The 27,049-nt window shown below is 38.0% G+C and overlaps 1 protein-coding gene across 1 annotated transcript; it reads left to right on the top strand.

The window, feature by feature from the left end:
• The first annotated feature begins 4,046 nt into the window (after positions 1-4,046).
• POLR1F (RNA polymerase I subunit F) lies at positions 4,047-7,733 on the top strand. Its single transcript, XM_005480850.4, has 4 exons — positions 4,047-4,341; positions 4,417-4,558; positions 5,668-5,876; positions 7,260-7,733. The coding sequence occupies exons 1-4, from the start codon at positions 4,115-4,117 to the stop codon at positions 7,666-7,668; spliced, it is 987 nt and encodes a 328-aa protein (XP_005480907.1). The 5' UTR covers positions 4,047-4,114; the 3' UTR covers positions 7,669-7,733.
• The last annotated feature ends 19,316 nt before the right edge of the window (positions 7,734-27,049 follow it).

The following is a 27,049-nucleotide window of genomic DNA, read 5'->3' as shown; positions in this document are numbered from 1 at the left end:
CTACAGCCTGAACAACCCCCACTCTCTGTCTGTCCTCACAGAGAGGTGCTCCAGCCCTCTGATCATCTTTGTGACACCCTCCTTTGGACTCACTCCAACTGCTCCCTGTCCTTACATCATGAATGTCACTACAAATCAAGACAAATTAGTAGCTGAAAGAAATTAACATAATTGCTGTCTTATCTCATTTCTTTCCCTTAATGTTTTTTTAAGTCATTTCCTAGGTATTAGGGATTGACCTACTAATTGCTGACAAAACAAAGCAGAGTCTGCATAGTGTAACACAGATTAAATTTTCAGCCAGGCATGCAGCTTCTCTCCTTCTCTTGGATGATGGCACTTATCCGTACCAAGGCTATTGTGTGCCATCTGGTGGACTTTCAGATTTTGGTACAATTTATTTAAGTACAAATACACTGTCAGGGGAATCTACCTTCTTTGACCATTGCTGGTTTCATCTTATCATCCTCTATTTGCTCAAATTAATGTGTGCCTGACAGTAACAATTTAATTCCTCTCACATTTGAGAGGAATGAGCCTGTATTACTGTAACTGTTGTTAACTTTAGCTAACCCTTTGCATTGATAGATTTTATACATAATTGAATGGTCACCCTCTTTAAAATAAATTCCACAAATCAGAATTCCTAACAGAATTCCATATAGAGGACCACAAGCTGACAATCCTCAATGGCATTTAGGTATTTAGTTCTCAATGACCAAAAATGCTCAGATTAGTATCTATTTGTCATGAGGGTCAAAGATATTGAAGCAAACCTATTACCTCACAACTTTAAAAACAAAACTGAGAGTTTGAGTACTCATTCTTTCTTCTAAGTATGACAGCAAGAACTTTCACTAAAAATACTGTAGGGTTAAAAACAAAATAGGAGAAGCTAGCTAAAACATTTGAAAAAAAAAATCCAGAGCACAATTTTTGTACCATATCTAACCTATGCAGCTGAGGCATTTCTTCATTTATCCTTTTTATAGAATGCAAGCTGTGGGATAAGGAACCTGTGGTAGAATAAATTTCAAAATGCAGAAATTCCTTCTGCACACAATCCTAAAGGGGAGTGTATTTCCTATTCCAGCACACTGCCATCAACATTCTTCCACTCTGCAAGACTTCCAGGATTTTAAAGCTGGGTGAGGGCCACTTTCTAAATGAATGAGTTGCACGTGCCACAACAGAGCACCAAAAAGCAATTGGTTGAACTTTATACCCAACACACGTTACTAATTCAGAAACCTGGATACAAGATGGCAGTGACTGTGTGGATAGAAAAGACCAGCTGAGAGCTGCAGAAGTTGTGGTTGTCAAGGAATCTTCTTTTTGGAATCTGGCCATCCTTTCACAGAGAAAACAAGACAAACCCAGATAAAACAGGAAGAAAAAGAACAGCAGTGACTGCAAAGGCAGATTTTGGGTTTGGTCCCCATTGTTATTTTCAACCTGACCTCTAGAGACAAACAGTCTCAGCACAGTCTTATCAGCCACTGTGGGACTTGGCAAATGTACCAACAGCTGTGCTGGTTTAGACATTGATTTTAGCTGCCTTTTGGACTCAGGCTCACTGCAGTGCTGCTGAAAGGTCAGCCGAGACAGACTCTTTAAGCTGAAAGCTTACATCAAGGAGTGAAAAGTTATACAACCAGGGAAGAGAAAGAAGCCAAGAAATGAATGTGGGGATATTAGGATTTAAGTCCAGTGGTCCAGATGGTTTTAAGAACTGGCTGGAGGAGGTGGCATTTGGATTGAGATTCCTTCTTTCATCAGAGTATCTTTTACAGGGAGGTAGTGAGTCCAAGGCATGCCATGGGTCTGAAGTCTCCACAAGACTGCAAGACAACGTCGCTTTTGGTACAGACAGACCACGCTGCATCAGCAAGCTGCAGCACCTGGCAGGTGTGAACTTGCAGAGAAAAACAGCTGAGGCCAGGTATTTACAGTTAAAGGATTTCAAACAGGCTATTTTGAATTATCTCTGGCCTACCACACAGACTTAATTGACCACTAGGATTTAAAGTTCATTCTCCTGATTGCTTTAGCCTGAAAGGAAATCTGGAAGTCCCAAGAGCACTGTGCAATGAAAACCAGGCACAGAAGCAGGGATAAATGGAGATTCAATTAAAAAGTACAGACTCAATCTTGTAGGGAATCCTCTAGTGACAGAAGTTTTGATGGGGATAACCTTGGATAGCTGCAGACCCTGAGAGATAGAGCCCTTCTGACACCATCTTGGACCTGACTAAAGGGTGAAAGACAAAGGTCCACATTTTTCTTCATACTGCTTTTCCATCTTATTATTAGTTTTCATTTTAAGAGCAAAGGTAGGTTTTTATTATCCTGGATAAAATTGAGTAGAGCCCTTAGTGTATTATATGTTCTCACTGCAAACTAAATCCACTCATAAATAAGAGTTATAAAAAATATATTTCTTTTAGGAATAGAAGTGCATGCAGTTATTGTTTAAGGTCTTTAACCAAGATTGAAAGCACATTGCAAGGTTTAAATATGATCCAAATAGTTGAAATAAAAAATACAATATTTTTTCCAGAAAACTGAGACCATATAACATGAAATTAATTTCAACAGACATTAAATACCTTGGAGGACTAAAGCCACATAGGAATACAGATTACAGTAGTGCAAGACATTTTCGATTTTGGAGTTTGGTATGACATCTGAAAGCCATTTTTATGTCAGGTATTTCACATTAATCCAACTTTACTTGCAGTAAAGTACTGCAAATTACACCATTTGTTTTACTTGTGAAAGCTAACAATGTCCTGTCTTCACAGTGTGTTCAGTCAAAGAAAACTTTCTGGTGATGTAGTATTTGAGTAGTTTCAAAGGCTTTTGCATCACTAAGTGTTTTATAGGGAGTTCAAGGATTTCTGGTATTTGACGTAAGGCTTGTTTTCACAAAACAGTGTTTCTGAGTCCTCCACAGTATAAAAGAAATTTTAACACCTGAAATGAAACCAATACATACTTTTTTTCTTTCTTTTGTAACTCCCCATATGGATTCAATCAGTTTGAAACTGTACATTTACTATAACAAGTTAAGTTGATATAAATTAGATTTAAATCAATGAGAGAACACCTTCTCAACGTTTTGCATGAGTTCAGTTGAGTCAGTTTAAAGTAAAATCATACTGTGCCGCTTTGTGTGGATATAAAGTCTGAATTACTTTTCTGGACCATGTCTTCACTAACCAGCCACAAATTCCATCATTCCCAACTGGACAAGGTTTTAGTACTGCAGTTCTAATTTAGTACTGCAGAAACCGTAAGGTTTCTGGACAAGGTTCTAGTACTGCAGTTCACTTTGTAAGTAATTGCTGTGTAGAGCGCACCAGCAACCCTATTGAGGACTTGTACTTTATTTTGTTCTCCTCAGTCTGCGGCTATTAAATGCACCTAGACATTTCTCACCATATGCACAAACTGCATCTAGGGTCTAGCAACAGATAACAAATTCTATATTCTTAAAACTGCTGTATGTGAAGAACGCCACTATTCGTCACTGTGTCTTTTGCCTGGATCACCAAATGCCCAATTTAAATTCACAAGGCCAATTCACAAGTTTCCAACGATGAAACTCTCCTGTGTGCTTCCAGTCAGTAAATGAAGCGTATTCAGATAGTGGATTAAATAACAGGATAACGTGAAATAAATAATATTTCATATATTTTATAAATAATAATATTAAGAATAAGAACTATTCTTATTCTTAATACGATAACTTTCTCATGGAAACAAATTCACAGGTGCCAGGTTTCCTGCCCCAAGGAGCAGATGCTCAGTGCGGGTCCCGGGGCTCCCGCCGGCGGCTCCGGGGGCCGCGCTCCCAGCGCGCCGCAGCTCGATCCCCCTGCGCGCCGCTCCCGTAAGAGCCGGACTCGACGCTCCTTCCAACTCAGAACGCTCCGTGATTCCGACATGTAAAACAGGTTGGAAAGAGTTAAACTATGACACGGTCCCGCGCCACGAAACGCCCTCCGAAGGCGAGCACACCCCCCCGGAACTCCGTCACTGCCGCGGCCGGCTCGCCGGGGCGGAGGGCCGGGCCTGACGCCATCGCAGCGCGCCGCGGGCCCGTGCGTGCATGGCCGTACCGCGGGAGCTGCGCGCCGCCCCGGCGCTGCCGCCGCCCGCCGCCGCCGCCGGCGCGCCCTCGTTCGGCGCGGCCCGCGCGCTGGTGGCGCGGCGCCACTCGTGCCTGGTGGCGGCGGCTCACCGGCGGCACGTGGCGCTGCCCCCGCGCTTCCTGGGCCGCAAGCGCTCCGGCATCCGCGCGCAGCTGGACGCGGAGCTCCTGCGCTACTCCGAGAGGTGACCGCGGGAGCTGGCGGGGCCGGGAACGGCTCGGCCCGGCTGCTAACGGGGCCCCTCCTCTTGTCCTTCCAGCCTGCAGGGCGTGCCCGTGGCGTACGACAACATCAAAGTGGTGGGGGAGCTCGGCGACATCTACGATGATCAGGGGTTCATCCACCTGGACGTGGAGGCGGACTTCATCATCTTCAGCCCCAAGAAAGGGAAGAAGCTGGTGGTATGCGAACGCATTGGCGTCTCACGGGATGGGCTTTTTTCATTATGTGGTCAAAGCTTGGCTTATCTCAACATCAGGTGGTCTGGGGCTTAGGTGGAGACATAGTTTGTGTTAGCTTATTCGTTTATGGGTAGTTCATAGCAAATTGAAGTAGTCTGTACTAGTACTTTTTACTGTAATTTGTCTGTTGTGTCTGCCTCTAGGTTTGTTGAATTTACATGTAAATATCTATAGCTAAACCATTGTATCATAGGGATTGCTCGTTTAATAGTGTATCGTAACTGCATATATCATACTGGTTTTCCATTCTGAAGAATACATAGTTCTCAACCAGGTACATTTGTTACAGTGACAGGAACGTTTAGGAACGCAGATGTTTAGGAGCAGTACATCCAGTTGAAGCCTGCCTTTCAGTAAAGGCGTTGTATGGATCACAGAACAGCTTCGAGCTTGTCAAAACCCTTGCTCAGCACTTGTGGGTGAAGCATGTTGAGAGCTGGCTTACATTCATGGTTGTGCCATACCTCTTGCAGCCCAGGTGGTGTCTTTATAATTGTGTTTCAGGGTGAATGTGCCATCTTCCTAGGAAGAAAATTGAAATTTTTTCAGTGTCTGTCATGAATTATACGGGTAAAACAAAGGTGGATATGGATTCATAGGCAGATGTGTCAGAAATCCACTGAATAAAGTAATTAGAAGCTTTTTATGTGTCTTCCTTATCTTCAGTTGCTGAGTACTGCTGTGTCAGCTTGAAGAGCATTTTAGGCAAATAAATCAGACTTAAAATGGCTTCAAAGCAAAGTCAATCACTGAAGTGTAAGGAAAGAGTTACCTACTCTATTCAGGTATTCCCTGTAGCTAAATCCCACCTTTTGACTTGTTCTCCTGCAATTCAGTTGTATTTTCAGAGGAATTGTATGAAGAGTTTACAGGACTAACTTTGATTTTAATGAAGGAGCATTAACTTATTGCTAGATAAACTGACTTCCTAACTTGTACGTAAACTCTTACTGCAAATTTTCCATATGGGAAACTAAATATTTAAAAGGTTTGCATTGAAAGGGCTGATTTTTGCTATAGACTTGCATGACATTGTTTTTCTTTTTTAGGGTGTAATTAATAAAGTAGCCCCTAGTCACATTGGCTGCCTGATACATGGGTGCTTCAATGCATCTATCCCCAAGCCTGAACAAATGTCCCCTGTACAGTGGCAAGAGCTGGGGTTAAAAATAGGGGATGAACTGAAATTTCAAGTGTTGCACTTGGATTCTGATACAGCTGGGGTGTTCTTCATTCGAGGAGGACTCACTAAAAGCAGGTATGGTGCTGTAACAGAGAATATTTTTAACTGATTTAATACGTTTTTTGCAAGCTAAGTGATTTTAATTACATCTTAGTCTTTCAGCTTTCTTATTTCTACACAAATCCCTATATAAGTGTATCTATAACTATATACATATATATATATATATATATATATATATGTTGTCTTTAACTAAACTTTCTGCTGTTCAAGACTCCCATGGAAGCTTTCCCTGGAAAAAATAAAGCTAGGTGTTTCTTGAGCTTTAAAAATCTGAGTATGTTGACCTATTAATTGTGGATTGCATATATAATATTTGCTCAAAATAGCACACCCAGGTGTTCAAGAGTAGCTTTGTGCATGGGTTTTTCAAGTGCAAACAGTCCAGGGGTCCTGAACACAGTGTTTACATTGACATTTGAACACAAACATATGCATATGTATTGTATATTGACAAATACATGACTTAAATACTTGCTAAAACATGAGAATTTCAAAGATGAGAAAATGTGTGAACTTCCTCCTTAGGACTCTGTAAGTTTATGGGGCACCTTGCAAGAAATCTTGTCTTCCGAAGAGTTCATTTGTGTTTTTCTTTTAAAGCAGTCATTTACTGAACAATGTTTTTCTTTCAGCGTGGTTTTGATTAAATGTATAATATGACTCCTACTGGCAAATTCATAGCATTTTTTTGTTTGTTTCTTCTTTTGATCTGGAAGGATGCTCTGGATCATTTCAGTGGACTTACAGTGAAAGTTAGCAGTTTTGTCTTCAGTGCCTCTGGGGACATAAAAACCTCCATGGTTTTTAACTGCATTCTTTCCATATTTGTCTTGGACATTTTTCCAGTGCTGTTGGTTGCAAGGTAGCTGTTGGAGGGGGAAAATCTGTTGGGTTTTTGTGGAGTTTTTTGGGTTTTTTAAAACTTTTTGGGCATCACTTTTGTTTTAATTAGAGTAGGGTAATTGCTTGGTAAAATCAGCAGTGTGCCTCATATATGACGGAATAGGCCACTAGCTGGGTGTTTTTGTGAATGACTTAAAAAAACCCAAAAAATCATTACTGCACAATGTGTAGTTATGAATTAGGGGATGAATGAGCACTAGAAAAAAGGAATTACCAAATGGTCTGTATGGCACTTTAGAGAAGAAATTTAGGCTAAGATTCAAAAGAGAATATTTATTATGTGGTAAGAAGGAAGCTAGTAAGGTAATAGAAATTACCCTGAGAGTATTAAACTCTAATTATCTGTAACACAGAGTATCATGTTCTCCACTTGTTGTTTTTAATAAATGTTTATCTTCTGTCTGCTTGGTGTTTTAGCAAATTTTGACATTTCACTGTGTGAGGTGCCCTGACATGTGTCTAATCCAGTTTATGTTGCATATTTGTTTACAGCATGCGGCCCAAAAAATCTGCTGCAGTCCCTGAAAATACAAATGGGGATGAAATTCAAAATCTTGAACACCAGGAAAATGGCCTGAATAACTGTGGAGAAGATAATGTCACTGAAGAGCCTTTAAATGAGATGGGTAACCTTGAGAGGGAAAATGGAGAGCCAGGTGCTGATGCTGTGAATGGATTATGTGATGACAAAAAGAAGAAGAAGAAAAAGAAAAAAGATAAGGACAAGGACAAACAAGGAGAACAGGAACTTGTATTGCCTACCAGTGACTCCAGTGGTTACCAAAGTGACCATAAAAAGTCAAAGAAAAAGAAAAGAAAGCATTGTGATGAAGTTGAAGAAAGTGAATTATCTCAGCTGTCAGAAGAACCCAAAGCAAAAAAGAAAAGGACTAAGATCTGAAGTGTCTTCCCTGCATTACATTTCAGATGTTTTTGATAAGTTTCAATAAAACCCTGTTTTGAAAATGTGTATCTCTTTTTCTTTACTACACAGTCTGCTCTGCTAGGTCAGATGGTGTTTGTGTGAATATGTGCACCAGCAGTTTGAAAGGCAGGATCTTTTAAAGTAGTGATAGAAGCAATATCTTCCTGGCTTTTTTACTGGAAAACAAGGCACAAAAGAACTGTGGAATGTAATTACAGGAGCACATGGATCACTTCTCTGTCTGCTTTCCTGTTCCACATTAGCATTAGCCAGTTGGTAGTTACAGTGCATGCTACTATAAATCCATCTTTGCCAATCAGTGTCTTGATTTTACATGAGTATAGTAGGATTATCTTTGGGTTTCTGGGAAATTCATGTGAATTCCCAGGAGGCTTAAAAGAGAAATTTTTGAGTTTAAGTTTTCAGTTTTTGGTTGCAGCTCTTTTCAGTTGTGAGGAGCTCCGGGCAGAACTGTAGCGTGTGTAGTGTTTCACCAAGGTAGGAGGCAGTGATGGCTTTGGTATTGATTTACCTGTTTGGTATTGATTTACCTGTACCAAGAAGAAATAATCAGCTCCTTGAAAGCCTTGTAAGTAAACAGCATGAATGTGGAAACTTGCTGTTTATCTCTCTTCCTAGGTGATAAAACATTTTGCTGTAGTGATTAATTCTGATGCTATTAGCTCATTTTAATAGAAGTGTTTACACCTTCTAATAACATCCATTCACATTGAACATGTTCTGAATTTCAAGTCTGACAATACTTAGGGCTCACTTTGTGTATTAATGTCATTTATACTTCTTTAAAGCTCCAGATGTGCCAAGACAAAGTTACCAGCTTACAGGCTCGATGGCATGTAAGTACACAGTAGACATTTTAAAGTTATGGCACTATAAAGAGCCAAGTTAAGACTTTTTGAAGACTTACAAGAAAGTGCACTTCAGTAGCTAATGCCTGCAGTAGCAGAAACTGCAGGATGTCCTCTTGTGTTTGCTCTTCAGTGTACTCCATCTTGAGATGAAGCCAGTTTCTGACCAGTCCTGAGGTGAGCACCAATTGTCCCTGTTGTGTTTCTATGTGTCATGATCCTGACACTTGATTTCCATGCAATTTCATAGGCATTGGCTCTTCTATCCATTTGTCCTGTGCTGTGATAAAACCTGAGAAGTCAGATGATTGTAGTGTATTACACCATGCTGCAGGATCAGCTGAGGGCAGTATTCTGGTGTGTTCATGGTTGTAGAGAATGGCACAGAAGTCCCATGCTGCTGTACTTAAAGTACACAGGTAGGCTGAAAGTTGAAACATAATTTTGTCAGAAATTATGTGCAGGTTCCCCCTTTATATATATATATATTAAATATATGAATATTTAGGTAGTGACTCGAGGGACAAATTGGATGGATGGGTAAGAGACAGACAGGAGGATGGCAAGCACAGATATTTTTTGATGATGCCAACGTGAAGAGAAGGATGGAGGCAGTTACTGTTGCAGATGAACTAAAGATTGATTCACATGACTTGATCTCTTATTCCTTAATACTCACTGTACCTCACTTCCCTTTCTTCAAGGGAAGGGGAAGCACATCTGCAGAGTGGAGCCTCACCAGTTGATAGAAGCAGTTTGTAGCACCAAAAGTCTGTTTTACTCTGTTCTGCCTTTTCATCAGCATGCAAAGGAAGACATTCAGGGGGAAGTAGTGAAGTTGCAAGTAATGAATCAAGTAACAGACAATATAAATGCTTTCAGCACTTTGCTCTTTTTCCACTTCTGCTCCTTTACTGTTCTCTTACTGGAAATTGCTTACTGTAGTTCAGCAAATTGTGCAAACTGTTTTGTTGATGATTAGTCTTTTCTGAAAGCCTACAATAGTCTCAGTTTTGGGTCTTACTTAGAGGCAGGTTTATTTTTGGCACAAAAGTTTGGCTGGCACCCACTTGTATCATGTTTTGGGTTTTTTTCTTGGGTTACAACAAAAGAGAGCAGTTAAAAATAAATGCAGGAGCTGGCAATTAATGATTGCTGAACAAGTTGTTTCTCCAGTGATACAAATACCATAACATGTTAAATTCCTACTAAGTTTTGTGTCTTTGGAAGGGGAAAGGGAAGAAAAGATTTCAAAAAAGAGGGAAGAAAAAAGTGGTTTACACAGTTGGAGGCAATATTGGCAGCCTCAGAGCTGCACTGTTGATGTTGCTGTAAATACTGTTTTGACATTTGCTAAATATGGCTAGAAAACTTGGATTTTCAAAAGTAAATTTTCACTCTGATCATGATTTAAATAACTTGTCTTTGGTTTTTTTCCCCATAAAAAGGCAAGATTTTCTGATGCTTATAATTAACAAAGGAACTGAACTTGACACTTTCCAATAAAGTTTCTCTGAAGTTTGATCTCTATAAACCTTTAAGTTTCTGCTTTCCCTTTCCTGCTTCATTTGTATAAGTACAGATGAAGAGTTATATTGAATTTTAAGTTGAGACAAGATTTTGGAGTATATAGAACAATCATTTATAAAGCTTCCTGAGAGAACAGTCCTTCTGTTCTTTTTTTCAGGGTGCATTCTAGTACACTCATGTCACACAGCAAAAAGACAGTTAGAAAGTAAAATTGTATTTTATCCTGTAACTGTATTGATAGTTACACCAAGGTAAATGTGATCTAGAGAAAAAAAATTGCTGGATTTTTTTTTTCTGTTTTAATAAGCTTGTAACAAAGCCAATATTTACTTACGGCCGTGCTTGATATTCTTTTGTCCTTATTACAGAACATGAAGTTCCAACTTAATCAGCTATAACTTTCTAAAGTAGAAACTGCTACTTTGTAGTATAAATATTTTGATTCTGCAAATGTTTCTCAGTGTATTGTATGCCTTTGGCAGAAGAGCAAGCAGTCTTACAAGATATTTTTAGCTGTCTCTAAAACAATTGTTTTATATTCTCTGAAGCTTGCAATAGTCTGCAGTGCTAACTTTTGTTCTTTGTCTTTTTCTTGCTTCTCTTAGAAACAAATTCTTTGCTTTTGACTTGGCACTTTGCTACTGCTTTAAATACTTAGCCCAAACAGCCCAATGGATGAGCTCTAGGGAAAGGTTTTTAAAGGCCTTCAGCAAGCTAGCTGCCCTGTGGAAAAACATGAGCCATGATCAAATCTGCCTCTGAGTAAACAGTTTGCCTTTGGAAGCATCCCAACCTCAGCCAGCCCTCAGACAGTACAGACCTTTGCTGTGAAAAGGTTATGTTATCTGATGCTCTCAGATGATTATTACTTTTGGCTATGGAAGGACTGAAACAGTTTCATTCTAATCAAAATGTTGATTCTATTCTGCTATTTAACTTTTAGAAATTCTGTATATTTAATAAAGTTTGAGAGACTTCAGTATCCAGTAGGCTTTGTTTATAAGGATCTTCTTTGTTTTAAGTATCTTCTGGATTCATGTGAATAAAAAATAAGACTGAAAATCAAGCTTTGCACTTCTTCAGTACTGTCAGTAGATAAGTTTTTTACAGACACAGCTCAAGATTTTTTGCTTTTCATGACTTTACACATAATTAAATAAACTTGGGTTGAAATCAGTTGTAAATATTGTCCCAAGCCACTCAACTGACCTGATGTTAAGCAAGTAAAAGCAATTGCAGCCTGGCCATGACTTCAAGTTCCCCTGAAGCTGTCCTATGCAAAGAAGGAATAAGCTTTAATTTTCCCATTTTAAGAACCCCTGCTCCATAAGACTGAATACAAGATGATCTCCTCCCATTTCCCAAACGCTGTGATGGAGTCTATAGAGTATCATTGCTGCTAGAATGTTTTTGTTACAACCAGAAACAGATGAACTTGGAAAAGAACTTACTTGAGAAATCTGTCTATAAAAACAACTTTCTGTACAGAAGGTGAGTAAAACAAGCAATTTTTAGTATGTGACAAAGAAACCTTACAAACAGAGGAAATAATTTTGTTACAAGATTCACTATCAATACCTTCCTATTTTATGGATTATTTCAGTGGTTTTCATATGATTAGAATATTAAGCTGTGGCCTTTGGTCTCTACATTTGTATGGTACTTAGTAAGAATACAGTTAAAAAGACAGGGATAACTATTTCCCTTCAAAGCTCTCTTGCTCATTATTACCCAAGTTCCTCTTTCCTTTATATTTTCTTTCACTGGTGCCTTTGGTGTGTAGAAACTTCTCTAAGAATATTCTTAATACACTGTAAATACGATGTCCCATTCAAAAGCAGGATTCCATTTTGCTGCACAAATTGAGTGAGGAGAAATGTATTTCAGAGGCTCTGCTAAGAGCCAATCTGTCAGTACTGTGTTGCTTAGAGGCTCACATTAGGAGTGTGAAGATTGGACACTGAAGAAGCAGATTTTATCAAATGCTTTGACTTGAGTTGCAGGTAAGGTTGAATTCAGAAATAAATTTCAGTTCCACCTGCAAAGCCATCCTGAGTGGGCATGAGCTCACTGTGGTACCTCCATGCCCAGCACACGCAGCTCCTGATGGAGACTTTGGAGAGCAGCAGTCAGTGGAATTGCAAGTATGGTCCCAGATTTCATTGAAAGCATTTTGTCAAAATTAGTATGGAATAACTCCCAGTCATTCAGGGAGATGGCTATAGCCAGTGTCATATTGTTTTCAAAGAGAAGGCTACAGCTCCCAGTGCTAAGTCACAGCCTGTGCTTTTATTTCCTTATAATAGATGTGTTAGCACATGGATAGCTTAAAAATTATGTATAGTTCAGTAAAATCAACATTTAAATTCTGGACTGAAAGAGAAGGCAAATTTATGCTACATCAGTAAACATGAATATTAATATCAGAAAAGTGAGACTTTTTGGAGCACTATAAAATTTTTGGATCAGCTCCTTTTCTGTTATAGATAACAAACCAGTGACATCTGACCCTCTTTCAGGATAATGCCATTTTCTAATATATATGTTTGAAGGTTCATTTTTTTCTCCAGAGTTTTGGTCATCTCTACATGGGCTCACAGATGACCAGTTTTTATGAAGCACTTTCCTAGAAGGACAGCCATTTGTCCCTCAGCTGAAAAAAAGCCACAATGACCCCCCAAAAAATCCCAAACCAAAAAGTGCACAGTTGGTGTAGGTATTCCTAGTTTCGTTATGGAGCCTCTCAGTCTTAGCTTGTGTGTTTGTGAAGCTGGGCTTGCCTTTACCTCTGGTGTATCTACATTCTCCCCAGAGAAGCAGCTCAGGACCTCTGCCTTTCAAAGAAATTTTATATGTTGTGACTAAAACTAAGTCTGCACTGATGATGTATGGGGTGTGCTGATAGCTACTTTTGTTATGATTTTCTTGACATTAACCTGAATTAAGCAGAAGTGACCTGCTTTATGTCTAAATTAATTATTACTAAATCCCATATTTTTCTAGTTTTCTCTGAGAAGATAATTCCTGTTTCATAGATAAAATTTGAAAATTTGTCTTTTGATAAATTTTGAATTGAAAATCTTTTCATTATAGCTAGACATTAAATAAACTTGAGCTCTTGGTTTACTGGGCCAAAGGATTGATGTTATGGACAGTTCTATGGTTTCTGAGGTAGAGAAAAATATTCATGTGTTAAAGATTTAAGTGCATTTGCACATCCTTTTTTCTACCCGTGTAGTATTTCTGAAGTACTTACCAAAATATGCAGATGCTCACAGATTAGTTTTGGAGCCATCTGTGTTGTGGTTATTTCTATCTCACTTCAAAGGCTGTTTTGTAAAACCATTGTCATAAATGATCCCCAAATAGAAACCAGCATCACCATATCCATTACTGTTTTATATTTATCCTGTAAATCTGTGGTTGTGCCATATTATGATGAGGAATGTGAGGACAAGCTGTTGTAAATAACTTTATATCTTCCTATTAATTGAGTATAGCAACTGTCTTTTCCCAGGCAAAAATTATTACTGCAATTAATTATGGTTAGACTTGTTTTGTTTTTTCTCTGGAGCACACTTTGGAAAATGGTCTAAAAATTCAAGATTGATATGTGGAAATTTGACTCGAAAAGAAGGATTTTAAACAAAAAAAAAAAAGATAAAAAGCTGGGGATTTTTTCATAAAGAGTTCAAAGGAAAATAATTCAGTTTAAGGAGATTTTTGAAATCTCAACAGTTTTCCTGAGAATGAAAAGAAATTTGAATTTTTTTTTTCCTTAAAGGCCTTTCTCATCTCTCCACTAAATATTTTCAGTCCAATAAAATGCTTCTCTAATTTTTTGAGCATTACATAAAATATTTAAATGTGTAAGTAGTCATTTCAAATAGAGGACTATTTCATTCTAGGTACCTGCACTGCATTGTTAGGGAGTGAGCCAAAAGGGTTTTTTCCTCCCAAATTCACAGTCTGGTGAAATTGACTGAATTTGGTAAATGCCCTTTTGTTTGTTTGTTTTTGGTTTTATTTTTTTCCAAATGTGTCAGAATATGATTCCACAAAACTGCTCTGTTCCACTATGATTTTACACTTTGTATTGCAAATCAGTGTAAGACTTGGAAAAGGCTGACTTGAGGAAGGATTCTGCCTGTTCTCATGCAATGCCACATGGTGGAGTATTGCTTTTTCTTTTGGGCTTCTTTTCCACACTTATTATCTAAAGAGCTCAAAACTTCTGTGAACTGGTATTTGATGAGAAGTATTTCAGCTAACTGAAATAAGAGTAGAAGAGAAATAAAATTTGTACTCGCTCTGTATATCAGCATCAATCAAAACCTTGGTATCTACCCTAGCTGTTGTGACCATGTGGCTTTAGTTTATAGTCTAATTTTCATATATTTCAAAGTGCTCTTAATACTGGTATTCATCTGATTTTTCACTGTTCATATCTCATATCCTTTCTGTAGTTTGTTTGTGTAGGAAAAGAGATTTACATGGCCATGCTGTGAATAAAAGCTCATGCAAATGCTGGGATGTGTGGGTGCATTTGTTTGCACTTCTTTAGTAAATTTTTAGTTAATGGCCAGTTTTCGGATTCCTGTCTACTTAAATGAATACTGAATTTCTGTAAGTTTCATGGACATTAGTTGTGGGGCAGAGGAGAGAAATATTATTTCCCCTGTTTGAGAAAAAGTGGTCCAAGTTCAGCTATGGTGAATGCAAACCACTCTGTGGACTCCATGGCACTGGGAAAAGCTCCAGGCAGAACTTTGCACCTTATTATACATGAGGGAAAGGGGAGGGAGGCATCTTTAGCTCTGGTGCTGAGGAAACAATTTGGATTTGTCTTTACTGCACTTGGAGGTTTGGGGTTATTTTTTATGGCATGGACTTACTTTGTGTTTATTCACATGCAATTTTTTTTTCTGGGTTTGCTGTAGACTAGTTTGTTCCCCTTGGGAACAAGGGGAAAAGAGGCTGAAAAGTCCATGTTAGTGTTGAGGTCATCAGAGCATTTTAGTTTTCACACAAGCTCCCTGTTAACCATCAAAATCTCAGTATCAGTCATGTTAAATATCAATGGCTGATGTAAGACTTGGAATTAAGATTTTTTAAGAGCAAAATTGGAGGTGGTGGAATTTCTCTGCATACCACCTATCCTAGTAAACTGCTGTGCTGTGACAATACCACTAGCAGACACATTAGAAATATATTAATGTAAAAGGAGTGACATCAGCTTACACTTTTAGCCCTCTGCACTGCCAGTCACAAAGTGAAATGCAGGAACTGTCTTGGTGGCTGAGACCATAATGCTCTAGACTGCACTGAAACACAGTAATGTGCTCAATTACACTTAGCCTTGTTCTTAATAAGGTACCCTTAAGTGCTTGTCTGTACAGCTTCACTGGGAAGGTTAAAAGGTGTCTTAATCCTCTTTAGTGTGGTGAGTGATGTTCCCACCCCAACATAAATCCATGTGTTTTACATGTAAGTAATGTAACCATTAGAATCTTGCAGAAAAGGTGGATGACAAATTCTTTACCCCTAGTAATGAATGACATTTTTAAAGAAAACTGAGCCCTCCTCATGAAATGGTTGTGGGGATTTGTCTTTGATGGGGGATGTCAGGCTTGTGTGCGTGGGACTCAAAAACATCATTAACATTTTGCCAAGTGTGTGTGAAAATTGATGATGATAGAATATGATAAAATACGCAACTGTGTTTGCATTATGTCTGAGCTCTGGAGTGGATGTCACTCAGGTTGCTTCAGACTTTGTCATGAAATTATTCATTGACTTATTTTAGGAATTGCAGGATTTTTTAAAAATTTAAATAGAGTAGAATTAAGGGATTATCTGAAAAAAAAATACTGATTCATTACTTTATAGGCAGCACAAAAGTTTAGGGCACACTTCCATTATATCCCATTAGCTAAATTCACTATAAATTTAGCTAATGGAATATAATGGAAGTGTGCCCTAAAACATAGAATATGTTCATTCACACTGCTTTCTACAGGGATCTGGTATAAAAATTAGTATAGGTGTCTATCCAGAAAACCAGCCTACATGGGACCAGTGTCTGTGCAGCTCTGCTTACTAAAGCTGTAGGAAAAAGAAGCTTCTCTTCGATAGATGCCACCCATTGTTAAAGACTTCCAATCTGTCAGTCTTACTAAGAAGTGCCTTTCACCACTGAGCTATTACATTTACTCTTAGTCTTGAAACTCCAAAAATACATTTTGAAAAACAATTTTCAAAATGTCTTCTCATAAAAAGCCAAAAAATTGACAGTGTTTCTGTTTTCAGGTACAAAATTCAACTTAAGACTTTTTCTAATTAGGTTTTCTAATTAGAAAATTTTCTCACACAAATTATAAGGAGAGTAGTATTCTCACTAGTTCAATATAAAATTACCAGACTCCCTGTGAGATCAGGACTACAATATTATGTAAGTGACAAATCAAGTAAATTCTTAGTTTTGCATGCCTGTGCAGTTTATGTAGGATGATTCACAGCCCTGTGCAGCAAAGCCAAGAGGGAAATAGCAGGACTTCTGCTGAGGGCCTGAAGCTAGGAAAGTTAGGAGAGTATGGTTAGGGGTTTACAGGAGAGGAAAACTATGATCTCAGTCTGCTCTTCATAACATAATGTATCAATATGAGCAGTATCAGAAGAAAAAGAAATGGCGTTATCTCAGTATCTTATGCTAATTTAGGCTGAATGTGCTGCAGTATTATTTTGGCACTGTGCTGATGGTGTGTCTGCTGTCTCCAGGGGCCCTCATCCAAAGCAGAGGAAAGTCTCTTGCTGTGCCAATACTGTAAAATAAATAACATTCTCTGAAGATTAATACAGAGCTGGAGCACAGAGTGTTACTAGTGTCATAAAATAGACAGGAAAAGCGTTACTTTCTAAAAGGCAAGACTAAGGAAAGTACTGATCCCAGGGAAGGATAAGTTTGTTGATCTGGAAACATCATTTGAGAAAAAAATGATGAGCAAGTTATTGGGAAGTTATGAAGGGACATGTGTCCAAAATGCAGATCTGTAGCTGAACTTCTTCCAAGTACATTTAACCTTGTTTGGTCTGGAAATCTCATGAATCTGAACTGTGTTTTGAATTTACATTTATTATATATTGGTGTTGCTTAGTCTGGATGTGATATTGTATGAATGCTATCGGGAGAGTTTTTTCCCTACATTGATGCTCTAATTTTTAGCTGAAATTTTTAATATAAATAGTGTGTTAATTACTTAAGAAAAAAAAGAGAAAGAGAGTAAAAGACAAGCCCCCAAAGAGTGAAAAGTGTGTATTGTGGGTTGACAACTAAATTTCTGTCTGGTTTCCTTGTTAGTTACGTTTTGCTTCCGATTCCCAAACTGCAGTGAAATGAGACTTATGTCTCTCTTCATCCTTCTCCACCACCCCTCGTAAATCAGAGAGCAATCAGCAGTTCCAAACTGCTTACTGTGTGCCTACAGATATTGGGAGTGTTGCTTAACAAGAAGTCAAACAGCTAATCATAGTCATACACACTGGAAGTAATTGATGGCTGTGCCAGGGGCTCTGCCACATGCTCCACCAGCTGGATCCTGCTGGGGAGGATCAGGGGACTGTCAGGGGGAGCTGCTGCCCCCACCCTGTCTAAGCCCCCCCACTTTCCTTGGCAGGGGCTGGAGGTGCACACAAATGCACTGGCTCCATTCAGAGTAGGATTGGAGCTGTTAGAGGCTGCTACCCAGCAGCTGAGTATATTCCTGTTTAATTAAAATTCTGGAATAACTCTAAAGAAAAGAAATAACGGTCATGAACAGAGAGAAAAACTGCCCCCTTTATATCCTTCATATCAGCCAAAACACGTATATCTTGGGAACATAAATTAAATTTCATCGTCTTCTGATCATTAGTAGTACTTCTGAGACAGGAATGGACTGTTGCTTGAGGCAAAAATGATTGTTTGGAATTCAGAGAATTTTAGGGACATTTCTTACCTAGACCAAGCCAAAGACAGGTTTTCAGAGCAAGCCAGAGGGAGGCATATGCACCGGCATACTGGGAGTAAGGAGACAGCACCTGGGCCCTGTGCCACCTTTGTGAGTCTCATACAGGTTTGGGTCAGTGAGTGACTTCCCTTAAGAAGGATTTGACAATGTTTTTTGTTTTGTTTTGGTTTGGTTTTTTTCCTATTTTTCACTTTTAAATTTGCTGCTTAGAGCACAGTATGTTTCAATTGATCATTGTATTAGGATGATGGCTTTCTCCTAGAACTGTTTCTCAGCTTTCTGCTTATTGGATTGTCTGTGCTTCAGGAGTAAACAGAATGCCCAAATCTTATTTTGTATCCCATTCACTATGTGCTCTTTTTGTCATAATTTTTCTCAACATGACCGCAACAAATAAACCCTATTCCTTCCTGTTGCGGTGTGTTGTAATGTCCTGTTTTAGACTTCCAGGTCACCTCCCAGGTGTGGCAATACCTCTCTTCCCCTTCCCCCTCGCCCCTTGCTGAGTGAGTCCTGTCAATCAGGCTTAACATTCCAACAAGGCGTCGTGTGGTTGGTGAAGTTCAAAGGATGCCCCTCAGGCCCAGAGGTCACTGGCCTGTCTAGGTGTCCCTCGTCCCTTGAGACCCTGCCCCCTCACCTGGTTGGTGGCTCACCTGTCCCCTCCCCTCCCCCTGAGCTTAAAAGGTCCGGCCATGCAGTGGACTATTCTGTTGGAGCTCTTCCCAAGATCCAGACCTCTGTAACCATGGAATAAACCACTGGATATAACCCTCCAGCAGAATCCTCTCCTTTTTTTCTCTTCACCTTCTCCTGAAGTCTTCTTCCTGAGGTAAACGGAGTTTCTAACAAGCCTGGACTTGTTTAGTGCCCAGCTGAAACCATCAGCAAGCTAAAGGTGTCTCTGCGGTGATACATCACAGTTGCTGCCTTCAGCCTAGCAGCGAGGGTCAGACTGGCCCAGGCACAATCTAACTGGTAATATTGGGATTCATATTCCAATACCTTCCAATCTTCAAAGAATGACAAACTTTCTTTACTTTTTGAATCACAAATGCCTGCTTTCTGCAGCTGAAGCAGAAGTTAAATGGGAATCCCCATCTGTATTTAATGTGCACTTGGCACAATGCCTATGTTATTCCTTTAAAATAATTTCTCCCTTTTAAAAACCAAGGTTGGAAGTCTAGCCTTGATCAAATAGGATTTTTGCACAGGGTAGTGGGGTTACTGACATCAACCCTATGATTCCAGAAGGTACATTTTTATTGTTTATTTTTATCTATGAGCATCAGATTGCCTCTTATCTTTGATCTCTTCTCTATCGTCTTCTTAGCAGTCCCTTTAATAATAGAAAATAGACATAAGGTGTTCAGTCAGTTACCAGAGTTGGAAATAAAGCTCATTGAATCCATCTTATTTTAATTTCTTCTTTTTAGGCTTAAAGGAGTTTTTATCAGTGTGCATAACTGAGAAAAGTTTGCTTAAATATTTCAAGTTTTTTCGCTAGTTCGAAGTGCCAATTTTTTATAAGAGAAACCATTTTAATTTTCTCTGTTTATAGTTTAAGTCTGCCAATATTCTGCTTTTCCTGTTTATTTTCATAACTAATGACATTATTTACAGGAAAACCTCTTTTTTTCCATTCTCCAATCCATTTAGCTGTGGAGTCATGTATGAATAACAATGGTGCTATCTAATATCAAAGAACATAAATAGCAAGTCCTGAGGGCAAAACCAAGATTTCATACCTGAGGATCCACCAAATAGGGAGAAATGGCCATGATCTTTATTATAAAGTAATAACACAGTCAACTGCTCTGTTACAGGGGAGGTTTGTTTTATTGTGGGCAGATGGAGACATTAGAAGGTCACTCTTTAATGGTTCCCTATCTGAAGATGTTGGCTGGGTAGCAGAATAAAATCAAATCTGTTCTTTCTCCTGAGTGCTAGAAAATATCTCTATTTCCCTTTATGATTTTTTAATCAGCACTATCAAGCTGTTAATAAGCACAGTACAAAAATCTCTGCAGTGGCTATTTGGTGAAATGTGACATTCTTTATTCCTACATAGTAACAGATGGCATGTTACTTTTCTTTTGCTGAAGTATTTAATCTTGAATCAAGCTGGACTTTGTAAAGGGAACTTTCTTCCCACAAAACAATGTACACTCCAGGTATACATTAGAAAAAAGATGCAAATTTTTTTCTAGCTGTTCCACCAAGTGCTACTCTTACACAGACATTTCTGACGCTCAGCTTTCAGATTAAGATTCTAAATGCATGCATGTACTAAATGCAAAGGAATCTATACTTTGTCTGATTTCTCAACATCATGTCTCATACAACTTTCCCATCCACAGGAGTCAGTCTTGAACCAGAACTTCATTACTCCTTCCCCTGCCCTGCTGTGTTCTGGGCTTAGGTTTTTATTCATATTCCATTGGGTGTTATTCTGACCCTCCAGGATCAAACCAGTTATTTGTGCCTCATGCAATAAAACCAACTGAGCACTGCATCTTCAGGTAACACTGGCTGCTATGAAGGAAAGATTAAACAATGGAAATAATCCACATTTGATATCAGCTCAGTTCAGAGTGGGTGTCAGTGATGGGTACTGAACATAGAGCCCATAGCAACTCCTGTGCAGTTCATGTCCTGTCTCTGAGGCAGGCTGAGTATCAGGGCAAGCTTATGGGATGCCTGCCAGTTCTGCAGTGAGGACAGACAGCACATCAAAGCAAAGGCAGTGATTCCGACTTTTTTTATAAGTGAGGCAAACATTCAAGAGCTCAGTTTCATGAATTACCTCAGAGGAGCATGGGACAAGTAAACAGAGTACAAAGAGATGAACCTAGAAAACAAATCACAGTAAACTCTGTCACCTTTAATATTTTTGCCTTACAGCTTGATCAGTTACATCTTTCTTGTATCAGCTTTCTCTTTTAATTGCACTTCCCCCTAAATATTTTGAGGTTTGTTCCTCAATTTCTTTTACATTTTCTTTCTTTCTTTCTTTTTCTTTCTTTCTTTCTTTCTTTCTTTCTTTCTTTCTTTCTTTCTTTCTTTCTTTCTTTCTTTCTTTCTTTCTTTCTTTCTTTCTTTCTTTCTTTCTTTCTTCTTTCTTTCTTTCTTTCTTTCTTTCTTTCTTTCTTTCTTTCTTTCTTTCTCTCTTTCTTTCTCTCTTTCTTTCTCTCTTTCTTTCTTTCTTTCTTTCTTTTTCTTTTCTTTTCTTTTCTTTTCTTTTCTTTTCTTTTCTTTTCTTTTCTTTTCTTTTCTTTTCTTTTCTTTTCTTTTCTTTTCTTTTCTTTTCTTTTCTGTCTTTCTGTCTTTCTTTCTGTCTTTCTTTCTGTCTTTCTTCAGATCTAAAAAACATAAGTTATGATTACCTACATAGCTGCTAGGTGTGACAGACACTTAAATTACTAGTGAGTTAATAAAGGAAGCCTAGCCATACTTGTGGGATGCAAACTGTTGTAGCAAAGAGGGGATCAAATGTGGTCTATCTCTTATGTCATCCTCTCTTTTGCCCATGTATATGTCATTTAGGAAGCCATTCCAATATCAGAAGTTCTATTTAATGTGATATTTTTTGTCTCTTTCAAGCAAAAGGGCTTCTGGGAGTAAAATACAGCAGAGGAAGAAGCAGGAGGAAAAAGATTTCATTGCAGACATCCTCACATGTAATATTTCTATTCCATATTCCTAAAGAACATGTAAATTACAATATCTGCAAGGTTTCTTTATGAAAAAAGTCATCCTAAACTTAATGTAGTGACATTGTGAGCTTTGATCAGCTCTTGAATTCACTCCACAGCTGATATTCGGTACCTACATGCTAGTAAAATGCTAGTGTGTAATTGTTCTCTAGGCTGCTTCTCATCCCTGCACAGCCTTAGTAATTGAATTTGACCCAGAAACCAGCATTGTACTGTTACCAAGTTCTCCAGAATGTAAAGCAAGCACAGTAACTCTCAAGCAATTATAATTTAAATATTTTTGCTAAATGTCAGCATGGTCTCACATAAACCCAACAGTTTGATATGATTTTCCATACTTGCAGGCCTCAGCCATTTGGTATGGTAATAAACATCCCAAAATCTGGTCTCTTTGATTTGCTTCAGCAATGATGAAACATGGAAAACAAAATAAAGGAACATAAACTGTGTCTGAAATTTATTTGGAATCCATGTGTGAAGCATACCTGGCTTTTCATACTTATCATAGCACCTGACAGAAGTGACACATTCCACCTTAGCCATGTCTAGTTTATCTTGTCAGTGTCTGCAACAGACAGAGGAAGTCTTTCAATATTGTACTTCATAAAATTGCAATCAGACTGATAAATCTGTTTATTTTTCCTTTAAATGTGCCCTGGTTTTCATAACAGAGACAGCTTGCATGGATGCTGATGAATGGTTAGTCTCCCATCACAGACCTTTAAGGTTACTTTGCCAAGAAACTTATTTTGTGAATTCCTCAGCTTCTTCTTTTATTTTTTTCCCCTGCACCTGAAAACTTGCAACTGGCCTGGCTTGAAAACTGCCTTGGAAATTTTACTAAGGCTCTTACTTTGGTAGCTAAAAATGACCTTGAAGAATGATTAATACTGTGTAGGGGTTGATGACATAAATCTGTTAAAATGTGCCTGATGTACAGTTTCACATGCAAGAATGTTATAGCCATATTCCTGTGCTAACACAGTGACATTGAACAGACTGTGGCAGATATTAAATCTAAAAATAGAATATTAAAAAAAAAGAATCCCCAAAAGGATTTGAATTATTTTTATCAAGAAAATGCTTCTGGCAAGAGAATATAAATTTAATGAAAAATAAAACCAGCGGTCTTAAGGTATACTGGCACATATTTTCTAATTCACATAATTCTAGTGGTTGTTACTGAGAATGTATGTACTTGCCCCAGAAATGGAAGAGTCTGCTCTTTCTGTACTGTACTGTTTGTAATGAAAAACAATAACAAGCTACAGTTAAAATGAATAAAATTCCAGGTGAAGAATTAGGTCCATCCTTTGTCTTAAAAATATCTGTGGAAATCTGTCCACTGCTAATCATTTTGGATGTAGATATTTAGAATGCATAGATTAATGCCTTCCTAACCTAAAGAAGGAAAAATAAATCAGGAAGAGATAGGTGAAGTAAGGTTTATATTCTTTACTGAACTGGTAAGAAATGAGCAAAAGTTGCTCATTTGGTAGGAGAAAAATTGAGAAAATCAATATCCTACTATTTTGCCTTTGTGAAAATAACTGAATAATTAGATTTACAGAGGAGCATTTTTTTGGACAGTTTCTGGCTAAGAGGTCTCAACAGTAGCTCACCCTGTGTTCAATCATGGGGAATTAAGTTGAACTTTTTGCTGTATATTGGCAATGAGTCTCTATCAAACATTATTTTACCCCAGTGTGTTTTTCTTTCCTTTCAGCAAAATTTTGGATAGTCCGATGAGAGGTAGCCTAATATCCTAGATGTACTTAAAATACAGTGCTCTGTTCCAGGCCATCTTTTATGCTGCCCAGATGTGCCAGCATGCTTCCATTACCAGCCTCATCCCTGTCACCAGCTCCCACATCTGCCAGAGTTACAGGCCTTTGTGGTGCACAACGCTGGAGAAAACTCCAACTGCAATTAAAATAAAATAAAATAAAATAAAATAAAATAAAATAAAATAAAATAAAATAAAATAAAATATCCGCAGCACAAACACACTATTTTAGCTTCTACATCTGACAGTTTGGCACTTTTCACATCACTAAATTAGTTTGAAACTTTCATCAATATGCTTGTTCTGAGAGAAGAAAAGCAAGTACTAATTAGGATTTGTGACTTGATAAACTTTCTATTTAAGGTGAAATGATTTAAACTGACAAGAAAATACTGTGAAAACAACTCAGAAAAATAAATTATTTCTATTTAAGACTTGGCAAATATCAAGAGAACAAGAAAAGGTACTAAAATAGGTGTCATGCTCTTCTGTAAAAGCAATTAAAAAATGACAAGACTGATTTATGTGAGACTTTGTAAAACCATTCTGCATCCCAGACTTTCCCAAATTAGAACTTTTTGTGCCAAGTTTCAGCTTGAAACACTTTAAAGAAAATCATTCCTTAAAGTATGAGAATTGTATAATGAAGTTCTCATATCTTATTTAGGATTCTAAGTACAGTTTCATATGTGTCATTTTTTTATAGGAGGAAGTATAATACAAAAAAACATTTGAGTTCAGAAAGAATGTATACATTCTATTAAAATTGCAGCATGTGCAGAAACTTAAAGACCCTTACTACAGCGAAGCTTTAAATCATGCTACTGTATCTATATCCCAGGAGATAGATTCCTACAATACAAACCTAACATTAACATTTTTGCTAATGGTTGCTAGCCTGGCAAAAAGCTTTGTATGGTTTTATGGGAGGAGAAAGTAAAAAGCCATTTGTCGTATGGTTTTGTGAGAAGTAATAGTTCATAAATTAAAAGGAAACTTAGCAATACCTCTTAAAAGATGCATTTGCATGACTCGTGACAATTCACACACATTTTGGCCCTGTTTAAGATTTTCCAAGTGATTCAGGCTAGGTGAAGATGCTCCAATAATTTTGGGTTTAGTTCCTTTATTTTGGACCTTGTTAGCTATCCAAGATCCGAACATCTCCTCTCAGTTACACCTTGCTGAAACTTCATGGTTTTCCTTTGCAGGGCAGACAAACAACATGAATTGTCTGACTACAAAGAAAAAAAAAATTAAAAAAGAAAATAAATCCCTCCAAACAAAACGACAATATATTTGAATTCTAAGACAGCAGTGTTTCCAAAGTGGAAACTCATAATGAGCCAGTGTATTTATCATGGTTAATGTTACTGAAGATGGAAAACAATTTGTCATAATCATGTTAACACAGAGGTTTGTGCCTAGTATTTTTTACTTTTTGTTATTTGATCCTTATGCTTATATTAGAAGATAACATAAATATCTTTTGTTTAGCCTAGAATTCTTAAGGTGTTTGTTGCAAGGAGCAGTGGATTGGGATCTTTTTCTAAACTCTGGAACATTGCAAACACACTTGGAGCAAAGGGCTAAAAGTCTGCTGTAAAAATGTCTGGTTTAATTTTCAAAGTTCAAATATGAAAAAGGCAGGCAAACAGGATGAACAGTGAAAAATGCAGCTAACTAAATTGTTTCTTTGGTATTACTCTTAAAGAGTTATGAATGATTCAGACAAGCTAACCTTCTCTTCAACAATATAAATGTCTTATATACTGTCAGTTGCACAGAATGTGGAATTGCCCTGGATTTTTTGACATGACCTCTTTTAACGTCTCTGAATCCTTACTTGCCTTTCATATTTCTCATGCTTAACCAACATAAAATAGGCAATTATGTGATGATGATACAGTTAATTCAGACCAGAATTCAAACACAGGATAGAAAATTCTCTTCATTTTTCCTGTAGTGTGTCTAAAGACAGTGCACTTCTCTAATATCTTCACTCATTTAAAGCACCAGATTACATAGTAGCTTTAATTCCACCTTGGAGTAATGTTGAATAGAGGATTTAAGTGGAGTTATAGTCAGTTTTACCTGATGCTTCTGTCTAACCTTGGTGTAATCCCCTTCTTCCCTAATCATTGCAAAAAGAGATAATTTATTGTAATCATAGGGAGGGGGAGACAGAAATAAAAATAAACAGCAACATCTGTTCCTAACTTCATTTTCTCAAAATTTTTTTATTACTCCACTTCCTTATGTGTTTCTCTTTCATCCTAAAGGAAATACGTGTCCTCTATCCATCTCTTTCTATATAATCTTATATTTTTCGGACCAAGAAAGAGAAATATATGTTGGCACAGTTTTTTAAAGGGAAAAAACCCAATAAGGCTGTGGGGTGCTATGACAGATTGACTGAAATATCACTTGTCATTTTTTGACTACATCACTGCAACCATCACAAGGGTAACACTGCTTTTTCTCATGTTTATCTAACATTTACCTAGAACACTGCAAAATCTCAATTTTGTGTCACTTCTTTGAATATCATGTCTCTTTAAGCTTCCTAGAAAAAATATATTCAATTTATCTTGCCAAACTCTGTGCTCGCAGATACTTTGTGAGATCATTAGGATTATTCAGATTCAAATAGGGTACTTGAGTCAAAAACTAATATAGCCTACCTTTAAAACAACACTTGTTTCAAGTCAAGGGGTTTGTTTTGGTCATCTCAGGGGTTTTTGTGTATCCCAATGGGACCACACTTAGTGATGCAAACTAAAATCTGAATATCCTCTGCTCCCATGTTCTTTGGCATTAGCTGATGGGACAACTTCTTTGTATGCAAAACTTGTACTTTGGAGACATATGGGGTCTCCCACCTGCCACTGCACTTTGTCATTCTCTTGATCTAGACTATGACCCCATCAAAAAATGTCTTTTTGTCCTCTATAGATCAATAAGGGAAAATAATAGTGTGGGGAGTCAGACAAACGCCATGCTTTAGCCAAGTGGTCTCTGCCCTCAGTAGAGGGCAGCAGCAGCTGCCAGTAGAGTAGAGATTAACCATAAAGGACCTCTCTATAGATCTGCCAAATGTGCCAACCTGCCCTTGAGAAATCAGACACAATGCCCAGTCCTGCCTAGATAAGGACTTCTGGATGCATTCACACAGGGCACACCATATTGCAGAGACAGAATAAGAGCCCGGGTTCCACCTGAGAGCTGCTTTTGAGTGCTGGGCTTGTAGGCTCCCAGAGTGTTGGAGTTAGTAAAATAGGGTAACAAGATTTTAAAACTATATTTACGTTAAATAATGTCCTAGTCAAGGTGTTTGTAGTGCTGTGGTTGAACAATTCTGCGCAATGTCCAGTCAGCATTATCACACTGGGACAATAATTCCTACCAACGCTCTCAGGAACAGCAGCAGTCTTTCAGTATTGTCCTTCT

Source organism: Zonotrichia albicollis, chromosome 1 (assembly GCF_047830755.1).
Source record: "Zonotrichia albicollis isolate bZonAlb1 chromosome 1, bZonAlb1.hap1, whole genome shotgun sequence".
Classification (NCBI taxonomy): Eukaryota; Metazoa; Chordata; class Aves; order Passeriformes; family Passerellidae; genus Zonotrichia; species Zonotrichia albicollis.
This window is presented reverse-complemented; position numbering and strand designations above follow the sequence as displayed.